At 41.1% G+C, this 13,584-nt stretch overlaps 1 protein-coding gene across 1 annotated transcript; it reads left to right on the forward strand.

The window, feature by feature from the left end:
• The first annotated feature begins 759 nt into the window (after positions 1–759).
• LOC136712906 (L-serine dehydratase/L-threonine deaminase) lies at positions 760–6,020 on the forward strand. Its single transcript, XM_066689731.1, has 8 exons — positions 760–882; positions 1,367–1,546; positions 1,981–2,020; positions 2,425–2,564; positions 2,664–2,755; positions 3,150–3,377; positions 3,860–3,984; positions 5,457–6,020. The coding sequence occupies exons 2-8, from the start codon at positions 1,394–1,396 to the stop codon at positions 5,663–5,665; spliced, it is 987 nt and encodes a 328-aa protein (XP_066545828.1). The 5' UTR covers positions 760–882; positions 1,367–1,393; the 3' UTR covers positions 5,666–6,020.
• Positions 6,021–13,584: the final 7,564 nt, after the last annotated feature.

Raw genomic sequence — 13,584 nt, forward strand, 5'->3', positions numbered from 1 at the left:
ATTAAGGAATGAATCCAAGAAGACCCGTACGTAAGCGTCTGCTGCCTGGGCATTTGCTCAGAAGATCACTGAGGTCAAACAGCCAAGGCGTACTTTCCAAAACCGGTCCGCTAAGTAGCCCACTATTTTAAGAAGGAAGTCATTATGTAGGAAATGCGATCATATTCTTTGCCTTTTAAATTAGCTGTCTTACTCCAAATATAGGATCCCACGAGTGAAAACAAGTGAACTGACCAAATATGCTGCGGACCGTCTCATGTCACTTTTTCTTTTTTTTTTTTTTAAGAAATTGCGGGATCTATTTCAATCTATAGCTCCCAAGAATGTGCGTTAACAGCCCTGTTTAGGAAACGTGTAATTCTCATATAGACAGAAGGACAGATGGAGAGATATAGATCACACAATTGCAATCACTGTGCACAACCTGCGAAACAATATCGATTTGAAGGAATACATATAGTGTCTATTTAACATGAGCACCATACATATATATGGATATACGCTTGTGTGGCACTCTAGTGCTAAAAATGTTAGTCAAACATTATTCTTTCTCTCTCTCTCTCTCTCACACACACACACACAAACACACACACACACACACTTCAGTAGTAGTAAGACATGTAATGCCAACGTACTGTCCAACCTGTCGCAAGTCGCAAGATAAAGGGCGTGGTTTATGGGGGATGATTCGGAGGTGTGCCAGCCACACGAAAACCTGATTGGTTGTTACAGAAAACCCTCAAGGTATATATAAACAACGCCATGCCGTTCATACAGGATCTCCAGCTCAAGGAAAGCTGCGCACTGAAGACTATCTCTTAGACAGCTCATTCTTCCATCGTACAGCAACTCATTAACAGGCTTTGTTTGTTCATTCTTTTGGTAAGTAAAACATTGTATCGTCTTTAAACTAAGTACGAAATATAATGTGTCCTGGATTTGGTTAGATTTCCAATAAAGGTTTTGAAATGTATGGGATTAGTTATGTTTATGTGAATAGAAAGGAAACATTTTTTTCGGTTTAGTTTAGTTTTCCAAATTGTCAATTGAAATGAAGTAAAAACAAACAAAACATACAGAGCAGGACCACACAGGCGAGAGGTCTAAAACTTTGGTAGAGGAATTTAAGTCCTCTAATGTGAAGTATTTATGCAATTTAAGGAAACGTCTCCACTAATCTAAGTGAATTGAGCAGTGTGTTTTGTGAAAGTGGCTGTTTACTTAAAGCAATATAAAATTGTGCCTGATTATGTCCCACTTGCTTTGAAAAAATCTGAATGAAACTTTGTAGAAGCATCAAACGTACCTACCATGCTTAACACAACTATTTCATTCTCAAGTATGCCGCCTTTATCTCTCTCTCCAGACCTGCCTGTCAGCCAGTCAGCACACGATGAATCCTAAGGGAAACTTGCATGTGATCTCCCCACTGAGGGACAGTGTTCCTCTGTCCAAAGTCGCAGGGACCCCTGTATACCTCAAACTGGACACCGCTCAACCCACAGGCTCCTTCAAGATTAGAGGCATTGGACACCTCTGCAGAACGGTATGTACTGTACCTTCAAAACCACCATAGAGTTTTAGACCTTTGATACCTTTGTGATGAGAAGTATGTTTTCCGCATAGATGCTGTATTCAGTGTGAAATGAGATCCAGCTGACTACTGTTAATGATCTTCAACAAGAAAAAGAGGAATTGAGTACAATCCCAAACACTGAGGACTGGTGCGCTCCAGCTTGGACTGGTTCAAGCAAGTTTGGGAAGCATATTCAGGAACTGGGAACATGGGGTCTGGGTTGGCATGGAGACTGAAGGAGACAAAAGAGACAATTGTGTCAGGAATTTCCAGCTACACAGGGAAACCATCCAAGCTGTAGAGGGGTTTCAGTGAAAGTTCTTCAGCACTGCTGGATGAATCATTAGGTGTCTTCTGCTGGAGAACAGCAGGGTTAAGATGTTTTTTCTTTTTCTGGTTTACAGTGGGCTGAGCGGGGGTGCATACGATTTATCTGCTCCTCAGGTGAGAATACAAGTTAAAAAGGTCAATTAAACAGCCACCATCTTTGTGCATATCCATGAAAATCATATTCCTAATTCTGAGTGGATTACCATGGCTATATTGAAGACATGGGTACAGAAATAACAACCGCTTCATATTCTTAACTTCTATTACCATTGTCTTTGCAATTGCACACATCTTGAATGTGTCCACAAGGTAGATTGGCTTAAATGAAGAAGTTAGGTCTTTTGAGGCCAAAGTGGCAAGGCTTTGTAGGTTCCTGGTTCTAGCAGCCATTCAGCCCCTATGTTCTGTCTTTTAATGGGGGAATGGGGGGGTTAAACTCTGTCTGGCTTTCAGCTTTCATGATTTTGCCTTTGCTAAAACCAAGCCCTCTGAGATTAACCACTTTTCTTCTGGGGCAGGGGGCAATGCAGGCATGGCAGCAGCCTACTCAGCTCGCAAACTGGGCATCCCTGCCACCATCATGGTACCCACCAGCACCCCCTCCTTCACCATCCAGAGGCTGAAGGACGAGGGAGCCACAGTATCGGTGGAGGGTGAGGTGAGTAACCTTTAACCTTCGAATATCAACCTACAGTATACACCACAGCACTTGGTATTACCTTCTGATTGGCTGTATCTTTCAAACCCTCGTTTGCAGATGTTGGATGAAACGATTGACCACGCCATGCGCCTGGCAGACAACAACCCAGGCTGGGTGTACGTGCCCCCCTTCGATGACCCCCTCATTTGGTAAGCAACGTGAACAGCAGAAGAGACAGAATTATGTCCTCATTGCAACACTTTGGGACACTACAAGTATTTTGGTTTCAGCTCCGTCAAACACAAACCTTTATCTGTAGTTTGTTCCTCTTTCTTGATTACCCTAAGTGTTCTTTATAAGCTAAGTAGATTCAAAGGCTGGACCAGATGGTGTTTCATCAATAAACACATTCAAATGTCTCTTCACATGATATAAAATGTGTAGGAAATGTATGTTATCCTTATTTTAACTTTATAAGCTGTTAGGGATAGTGAACTTTTTCTACCACATTTGTTGCCAATTAACTGATGTGATATAGACAACATTTTACAAAGAGGAGAGCTGAAATGCTTTGAATTCCTGACCCTTGCCTTCTGCTTGCAGGGAGGGCCACACGTCCATTGTCCTGGAGCTGAAGGAACAGATGGATTGTCAGCCTGGGGCCATCGTCCTGTCCGTGGGCGGAGGGGGCATGCTGTGTGGGGTGGTGCAGGGACTGAGACAAGTGGGGTGGGAGGATGTGCCCATCATTGCCATGGAAACCATGGGGGCACACAGCTTTCATGCTGCCATGCAAGCTGGCCACCTGGTCACTCTGCCCACAATCACCAGGTGAGCAGTGTGCGGGTGAATGATAACAGGAGAAACTTCTGCTCAAGGCGTTAAAGACTGTTGAAAGACAACCGCTTACACACCCATGAGCTGTAGGTGGAAACGCACTTCATTTGAAACTGAACTGATTATTGATTTTTGTAATTACATTCATAAACCTGAATTAAAACTATACTTTATCAATATTTTGTCAAACGTTGATGCAGCCTAGAGAAAACTGTCTGCTGATCAAAGTGAGCTGAGATGGGGGTGTTGAATGTTGTTCTATTGGGTTATATGGAGTTGCCGTCAAATGTTTGAATGCTGCCAAACTCCACTTGGTCCTCAATTTAATTTAGCAGAATAATGATATTGGTTACCTTTAAATATGTTACAAAAACAAACATACTTGTGTCACATTTAAGCTTGTGTAAACCGTATAGATTTTTTGTATCCTTCTAAGGACTAGTTGAGTGCTAACTTGTCTTTACCTTGTCCTGCAGTGTTGCAAAGACTCTGGGGGCGAAGCAAGTGGGGGCACAGACACTCAAGCTGGCCATGGAGCACACGGTCTTCCCAGAGGTGGTGACAGACCAAGATGCAGTGGTGGCTATTGAGCGGTTTGTGGGTAAATATCACAGACCAAGATCTTAGATACATGTTTAGTAACATAGAGGGGAGTGCAGTCTGACTGGGTCATCTCTCTAAATCGGTTCTGGGGCAGGTTGCATTCCTCTCCAGACCCAAAAATACCAAAGATTAAGGAAAATCTATCTTTTGGTAATGGTAGCAAGGCTTGCATAATATTTCAGCTACCAAACTTTAATAGTAAATAAGTTTGTTTATAAAGTTTGTCTTGCTTGGGTGGTTGGGGTTGTCAGTTGCAGTGGCGGAACTAGAGTTTTATACATGTGGTGGCCAGGGAGTGGCCAAGACTACTTCAGGAGGTCCATAGACCATGACAGAAAATTACTGTGTAACTCTAACCTGGCATCTAAGGAGCATGAATGAATCCTATCATTGCTGATTAGAGGTAGAAGTGATAATTCACTTAACCCAGAGTTCTTCAATGTGGCAGATAGTGTGGTCCAAAAGTGTTCCTTCACTAGAACTCTTTGACATGCTATGAATAGTCAGTCTCTCTACCTCAGATCTGCAGCTCAATTTCTTTCTTTCTCCCTCTCTCTCTCTCTCTCTCCCTCTCTCTCTCTCTCTCTCTCTCTCACACACACACACACACATCAACTACCAGCCTAAGTTACTAGTTAGATCATGGCCAGCCCTACTCTGCAGTAAGTAACTTAGCTAGCTATAATTTCTTACACCTTTATGATAGCAAACAGGCTATCTGCAATTGTGGTAACATTAACAGATTGATAATAACAATATTTCGTTTTGAGTTCAAGTATGAAAAGAGTTGGATTTCAAATTGCTAAATGTTAACTTGCTGAACACTGACAGCTGTAGCCTACTAGTTACCCCACAATAGCTAAACATGTGTATACTGTAACTTATGACACTGCACTGTATATGCGTGTATTACTAGCACAGATGTGAACAAAATGTTAGGCACAACTGGGAACCGATCTCTTCTCTGATTTATCTGTTAATGGAACCAAAGGTCTAATGTTAACTTACACAACGACTCAACTTTCTTAAAAAGTTGTTCAGGAAACCTAAATCCGATGCTAAACCTTAAACCTTACTTCAAATATGTTGTTTTCGCCAATCACGAAAAGAGCTTATGGAGCTGTGGAAATATTCTCTTCTTCTGTATGTTCTTATTCTTATTCTTCTGTATCTCACAACCAATGTTAATATTCTCTCTCTCTCAACCTCTATTTGAAAAATGTGCCGCCAAATGTCAAAATAAATGCTTCTTTCAACAAGAGGTGAAATGAAATGTCAATCAGCATCAGACTGCCAGTAGCGAATGAAATTTAGGGGTGGCCAATCAGATGTCAGGGGTATTCAGTGTCTCCCTGGATACCCCTCTGGCTCCACCAGTGGTCAGTTGTACTTTACCAAAAGTACTGGGTAGGTGGGAGGGAAATGGAAGGCATGGGGTTAATGGGATCTCTCTCTCTCTTCCTCTCCCAGATGATGAGAAGATTTTGGTGGAGCCTGCTTGCGGTGCCGCCCTAGCTGCTGTTTACAACAACACCATTGGCAAGTTGCAAGAGGAAGGCAAACTCAGCCGTGACCTGGGCCCAGTGGTGGTGGTCGTCTGTGGGGGCAACAACATCACACTGGGGCAGCTGCAGAGACTCAAGGAACAGCTGGGGTTGCCCAGCCTCACTGCTGCCTAACCAGCCGATCGCTCCAACAAATAGACAGCACAAACGCTAGGGGCTGCAATGCAGTGGAGTGGATTTGTATAGAAGCAAGGCAGGGGGCACTGGGAGAGAAGAAATGCAAGAAACTCTAACTTGGGGGCCAAATTATTCCATGAAGAGAAGCCCCTGCTTGGATGAAGTTTTGGATTCTCACCTAGACAGTGGACAAATCAATTATCCTGGTGCCACAAGAAAGGGATGTTTCTCAGAACATGCAGGCATTGCTTGTGGACAATGTCTACCTCCAATTTAGGATGGTGTAGCATGATGTCTGTCTATGTTTTGCCATTTTAAAAGTGAGTTGCATGTGTCATTACAGTTTATTTTATGTTAACTGTTTAGTGGATAGGGATTTAATGTATGCTGTCTACTACTTATTTTTTAACAGTTCTGCTTTTTTATATATGAAATGTTTTTTTCTTTTTCCCCAAGATTTGTGTGTGTGATCACATTAAATAACCTAATTATAAGAACATGACTTGAGCACTATCACATTTGGTTTCCTCAAGTGATATAAAAACAAGAAAAATAAGTTTCTAAATGCTGATAAAATGGCACAACACAATCAGTGGTACAGAATCACAAAACCTAAAAGAGACATGCAAAGGGTAGAATTCATTCATTTAAGTAGAAAATTATTAGTCTGACGTTAAATTAAATGTCTGAAATGTGTTTATTATTAGGAACACCTGTTCAATTTCTCATTAATGCAATTATCTAACCAACCAATCACATGGCAGTTGCTTCAATGCATTTAGGGGTGTGGTCCTGGTCAAGACAATCTCCTGAACTCCAAACTGAATGTCCGAATGGGAAAGAAAGGTGATTTAAGCAATTTTGAGCGTGGCATGGTTGTTGGTGCCAGAAGGGCCGGTCTGAGTATTTCACAATCTGCTCAGTTACTGGGATTTTCACGCACAACCATTTCTAGGGTTTACAAAGAATGGTGTGAAAAGGGAAAAACATCCAGTATGCGGCAGTCCTGTGGGCGAAAATGCCTTGTTGATGCTAGAGGTCAGAGGAGAATGGGCCGACTGATTCAAGCTGATAGAAGAGCAACTTTGACTGAAATAACCACTCGTTACAACCGAGGTATGCAGCAAAGCATTTGTGAAGCCACAACACGTACAACCTTGAGGCGGATGGGCTACAACAGCAGAAGACCCCACCGGGTACCACTCATCTCCACTACAAATAGGAAAAAGAGGCTACAATTTGCACAAGCTCACCAAAATTGGACAGTTGAAGACTGGAAAAATGTTGCCTGGTCTGATGAGTCTCGATTTCTGTTGAGACATTCAGATGGTAGAGTCAGAATTTGGCGTAAACAGAATGAGAACATGGATCCATCATGCCTTGTTACCACTGTGCAGGCTGGTGGTGGTGGTGTAATGGTGTGGGGGATGTTTTCTTGGCACACTTTAGGCCCCTTAGTGCCAATTGGGCATCGTTTAAATGCCACGGCCTACCTGAGCATTGTTTCTGACCATGTCCATCCCTTTATGACCACCATGTACCCATCCTCTGATGGCTACTTCCAACAGGATAATGCACCATGTCACAAAGGTCGAATCATTTCAAATTGGTTTCTTGAACATGACAATGAGTTCACTGTACTAAACTGGCCCCCACAGTCACCAGATCTCAACCCAATAGAGCATCTTTGGGATGTGGTGGAACAGGAGCTTCGTGCCCTGGATGTGCATCCCACAAATCTCCATCAACTGCAAGATGCTATCCTATCAATATGGGCCAACATTTCTAAAGAATGCTGTCAGCACCTTGTTGAATCAATGCCACGTAGAATTAAGGCAGTTCTGAAGGCGAAAGGGGGTCAAACACAGTATTAGTATGGTGTTCCTAATAATCCTTTAGGTGAGTGTATATCCTTCCCCTGGTTACTGATTAGCAAATAAAATAAAAACTTTGACAAGTGAAGAACACAGTTTCTTGCCTAGATAGATGAAATGACAAACATTAAACTCAGGAAATTCATATTTAAAAACAAGGGTTTGATTTGCATGGTACAAATTTCAAGATTGAAGGGGGAGCCTTAAGGTTACCCGGCTAAGGGAACTGGTGAACACTGGAAAAATACAGGATTTCAAAAAGTAGGGAGTTTTAAAAACACTTTGTAAATTGTTTTCTACAATGAGGTGCATCTGCTGCACTGATAAGGCTTTATTTCCACAAAGTGTCAAAACTAGTATTATGCTTATGGATGGACAATTAGTTGATACACTAAAGCATTTAGAAACCAAGCAGAGTAGTTCTACAGGCAGTAATCGGATTACTAACAGTTAATCAACCTAAAATCACACTATAAGTGAGACCAGGGTACCCAGCGACAGGTGTCCTTCAACTGGCAATCAATGCAGAGATTGTGAAAATGAGGTACAGGACTAGTGATAGGCAAAGCTCAGAAATAGATGTTGGTGTGTATATACTCTGACAGCCTTTCTGCGTGTTGCTAATGTCTCTATTTTGTCATTCCAATTAAACCTCCTCTGACATGTGGCGACTGTGAAATGACACTACCTGTACGTGACAAAAAGAACTGTGAGACAACAGCATGTAGGAAGTCTCAAACCTGTTAATGCAACTGGCTAAACTGGAGGAGGCCCTTCCATACTAAATATAATGGCCAATGGGTGAAGGGGCAGAGACCTCCTGAAAACTTGTATTTAGACAGAACTCTTAAATATCCAAATGGAGAACTGACTCCATTAAAGTCACAGAAAAGAAAAAAAAATATATTAAACAATGCACCCATCCACAGATGGTTCAAATCGTCTCAACATTCTAATTTTTCCTTCTCTTGAAGCAGATTAGATATTACAGGTCTCCATAGTAGATGCCCCAGTACTACAAAACCCTTAACCTTGATTTCTACTTCAGAAATATTTTTGGCCTTTTAACATAAATGTAGAGCGACAACATTACCAAGCCAATGAAAACAGGTTTATTCACTACTCTAGTGGACTAAATAAAGTCTAACTGAGGCTTCTGGGCTTTATCACTTTTAAAATGTAGATAGATGTGTGTCTGTGTGTCTGTGTGTGTATTTCTGTGTGTGTCTGCGTGTTTATGCGTGTGTGTGTGTGTGTGTGTGTGTGTGTGTGTGTGTGTGTGTGTGTGTGTTGGGCCAAACCGTTTCCTACACCGCCTCTGCCAGCTTGCCTGACCTGGAGCACTTTGAATGGGTCTCTGAGGATGTCCAGCCCTGCCTGGATGGAGATACAACTGGGCAGCAACAAAGACCTCCAGGGGGAGTTCCTGGGCAGCGCTGACAGAGAGCTCACCCAGAGCCCCTCATTTTATATTTTATTTGTATAACAAATCAGTATAATTGGCCCTTATGGCTTTTAATGGTGAGAATCTACACAAGCATTGAGTAGCAAATTGTACATCCCATTGGATTTAAAATTGAAGCCCCGTCATCAGTGGATCTCTAAAGGCCACGATACACAATGAAATTTCCATACAATCCAAATGCACCCCAAGATTTAGATAGAGCAGAGTCCTATTTTCATGAAATCGCCCTGGACAAGTATTCAATCAGAGAGCAAGAAGGAGTCACATGACAACACCTACGACGTCACTGGGAACCTTGAACGGCAGATAGGAAGCTGGAATGTGTATTAAAAACACCAAAACAGTATAATCAGCAAACTAAATTATAATTGCTACAGCAATCGGGTGTTGTGCTCACAAATGATACTGTAAATTACTCACGCTGAACTTGTATGAAAAGCATTAAAGAAAACCTTTCCTTTGTCTTCAATATTTCCTTAAGAATCTAGTTTGAATCCAAAGTTGAGTTTTCCCTTTAGGGGCTTTAGATTGAGTGGACACAGAGTGACTACCACAAGTAAAGTAAACGCTTGTTTTATTGATGTGTTTTGACTGTGCAGTACCCGTTTACAAAAAAAAAAGCGCTTTGATGTAATTTATACCAATCATTTTTATGTTCTATGCTCATATTTACATTTTACGTGCTAGTTTTATTCGATCGTTTGCCTATCATTATCATATCATATCATACTATGTCGGCGCTTCTAGTGTTAACCGTATAATGTCAAGTCATTATAATGGACATTTTTAAATCTGCTCGATTAAATAAAGAACATTTTGATTTACAAACTTACTCAGGATGTTAGTTGACAAGTTTGTTGTTTGTTTTAGGTTTGTATAAATAAATGCACACATGAAACAATGTAAGACTATGAGTATTAGTGTATAAGTCCAATACTGAAAGTAGTATTGTTTTCATTAATTTCTGCAACAAACAAGGAGCGTACATTTGCATAGACGTGAGTGAAGCCGTCTTCTTTTTGCCACAATGTACAGCATGGCTGAAGCTGCACTGTAGGCCGTGTGCCATAACTAAATATGCCATAAAGAGAGAGTTCACACTCTCCAGCTTCTCTCTTTCAAATTTTTTCTGATTTTCTCTTTCAAAATTCCAAACTTCACCATGCATTCTTGCTCCCAAACACCTCTATCCATCGTGCGATGTCATGCGATTACACGCATTGGGATTTCAAGGAAAATTGATAGTGTATCGTGGCCTTAAATATTGTATATTACCTCCATTATACTGGCACAATAGGAACGAAAACCTTTCCTAGCTGCATAAGAGGTAACACTCCAAAGACATTTTTCTTAACCCACATCCTATTTGGTCAACCAAACAAAATCATATTAGTCCACTTAAGAACATAAAGTTAACAAACGAGAGGAGGACATTGGACCCATCGTGCTCGTTTGGTGTCCATTAATAACTAAGTGATCCATGGATCACGTTCAGTCTATTTTTGACTGTTCCCACATTGTCGGCTTCAACCACATTGCTGGGGAGTTTATTCCAGATTGTGACAACTCTCTGTGTGAAGAAGTGTCTCCTGTTTTCCATCTTGAATGCCTTGAAGCCCAATTTCCATTTGTGTCCCCGGGTGCGTGCGTCTCTGCTGATCTGGAAAAGCTCCTCTGGTTTGATGTGGTCAATGCCTTTCATGATTTTGAAGACTTGAATCAAGTCCCCACGTAGTCTCCTCTGTTCCAGGTGAAAAGGTTCAGTTCCTCAGTCTCTCAGTAGGACATTCCCTTCAGACCTGGAATAAGTCTGGTTGCTCTCCTCTGAACTGCCTCTAGAGCAGCGATATCTTTCTTGAAGTGTGGAGTTCAGAACTGTACACAGTATCCAGATGAGCTCTAACTAGTGCATTGTACAGTCTGAACATTACTGCCCTTATTCTAAATTCTACACTTTTGACAATATACCCTAGCATTGCGTTTGCCTTTTTTATTGCTTCCCCATATTGTTTGGATGGGGAAAGTGAGGAGTCCACATAGACTCCTAGGTCTTCCCTTGCTTTTCCCAGACAGAGAGGAGCAACACTTCGCCATTGTGAACCCCAAAAAACTTTCATGCCGAAGATTATACACCATGTAATGGCGGGTGGGGATGAAGTGGGTGGTGCTGGTGTTTTTTTTTATTTATTTATAATAGAAAGTGACATCACCATCAAGTTTATGCAATTAAGAACAGCTAATACTCTGGAAGGGAGTTCTGTCAGATATAGTTTCCAGGTGGTTCAAATTAAATATTTTGTTGAAGAAATAGGTTCTTAGTTTAGCAGGCACAAATCCTTCAACAATAATTAATTCTCCCTGGAATAATGCAAGCAGCAGCATATTATAATTCTGAATAAAATGCTTTTACTTGATTTAGCATGAACTATTATTGGACAATCTAAACATGTACCTGAGGATTTAAATTAACGTCCCTCATGTTTTCAGTGAATCATTAGGCAATCCATTGGCTGTAAATGTGCTATAAATGTAACACTCTGTTATGTAACAGTTCCAGTCCGCAGTGACAAAGCATCCTGCATTCTTCACATACAGTGCACAGTTTAAGCACACAGTATGTGCGGCAGGGTGTCTACCAGCCAGTCATTCCCCTTCATGTGGGAGAGGGATCTAGCTGGAACTGGCGAGGTCCAGACTGATCTCTGCAGACTAACTAAGCACGACTCTATGTAGGGGTGCCTGAGCGATCACATTACTTGAAGGAAGCTGAAGGCATATAATGAAGATGTATTATGTCACAGGACAGACCCCAGGAACTGCAGCACAGTCTTCAACATGAATCACATCAACTCGATGACCAAGGGTTTCTTAGATCAATAAAATTACTTTACAAGAAGGCAAATGGAATATAATTTTTGTACAGATGACGGACCAGCTGTAAAGTGGTCGCACACGCACACACCAACCCAGTGTTATCACTTTTTCTATATTTAAATACTAATTTACAGATCTCCAGTTTCCGTAATTTTAATAATTGGATCATTTGATCTCTGATATATTTAAGGAATTACTCACCAGAAGTATAATCCTGTTCCAGTCCAAATACACCCACTTTTATGACATGTATGATCTCAACCAATTCTGCCTACAGGTCAGCTCTCGTGCTGATGCTGCTGGTAAACTCCTGGGATTTCTCCTGGAAATACAGATGTGCTCAAATTTGTTGGTACACTTTCAGCTCATGGAAATAATGCTTAATTTCTCCTGAAAAGTGATGAAATTAAAAGCTATTGCATCATGTATACTTGTATGCCTTTGGTATGTCAAAGGATAAAGCAAAGCAGGTGTGAAAAGAGATAAATTAAAGAAAGCTCATTCAACAAAGATATTCTAAAATGGCCTGGACACTCATTGAGCCTATTTCAATGGAGGAAAGCAATTACTGTGCCATTTGGTATCATTGTGTGCACCACACGGAACATGGACCAGAGAAAGCAAAGGAGAGAATTGTCTGAGGAGATCAGAAAGAAAATAATAGACAAGTATGGTAAAGTTAAAGGCCACAAGACCATCTCCAAGCAGCTTGATGTTCCTGTGACAACAGTTGCAAATATTAAGAAGTTCAAGGTGCATGGAACTGTAGCCAATCTCCCTGGGCGCGGCCAGAAGAGAGGAGGAAAAAAAAAAAAAAAAAAAAAAAAAAAAAAAAAAAAAAAATCGACCCCAGATTGAACAGAAGGATATTGCGAATTGCAGTCTGCATAAAGCCAGACTGGAATGAATAAGAACAAAACATTGGATTGTTCTGAAGAGGCCTTATATGAGTCCTGATCTGAATCCTATCGAACATCTATGGAAAGAGCTGAAACTTGCAGTCTGTAGAAGCACCCATCAAACCTGAGACAGTTGGAGCAGTGTTGCTCAGGAAGAGTGTGCCAAACTACCTGTTAAGAGGTGCAGCAGTCTCATTGAGAGCTACAGAAAACATCTGATTGCAGTGACTGCCTCTAAAGGTTGTGCAACAAACTACTATGGTGAGAGTGCCATCATTTTTGTCCATGCCATTTTCATTTGTTTTATTATTTACAATATGTTGAAAAACTAAATCAAAAGCAATTGATTGTCTGATTTCTATTAAATGTGGAATAAACAATGGTGGATGCCAATTACTTTTGTCAGTTTCAAGTTATTTCAGAGGAACTTTTGCATTCTTCATTTTTTGTGGAGGGGTACCAACAAATTAGAGCACATCTGTAGATGTTAGGTTTAGCTAAAACTTCCTCTCAGTGGATTGTCCCTTTCCCCAGCTTCACTGGCACAATCTCTCAGGCTTCTACTACCAGGACTGACTTACAGAGCAATATCAATCTTTGTTGTCCTTACAGCATTAATTACAGGTACCATTCATATTCACATAGTTATATACTAGCCTTCATCTAAGCTTAGCTTCATCTGTCTCCCCCCAGCCACACTGTGGGTACAGTAACCTGCAATACAAAATCTAAATGCACACATTGCCGGCTTCAGCTTGGATTTGCATCAAGGATTTAATTAGGAGTAGTTCCCCTTTCTCTCTC

Source organism: Amia ocellicauda, chromosome 17 (genome assembly GCF_036373705.1).
Source record: "Amia ocellicauda isolate fAmiCal2 chromosome 17, fAmiCal2.hap1, whole genome shotgun sequence".
NCBI lineage: Eukaryota > Metazoa > Chordata > Actinopteri > Amiiformes > Amiidae > Amia > Amia ocellicauda.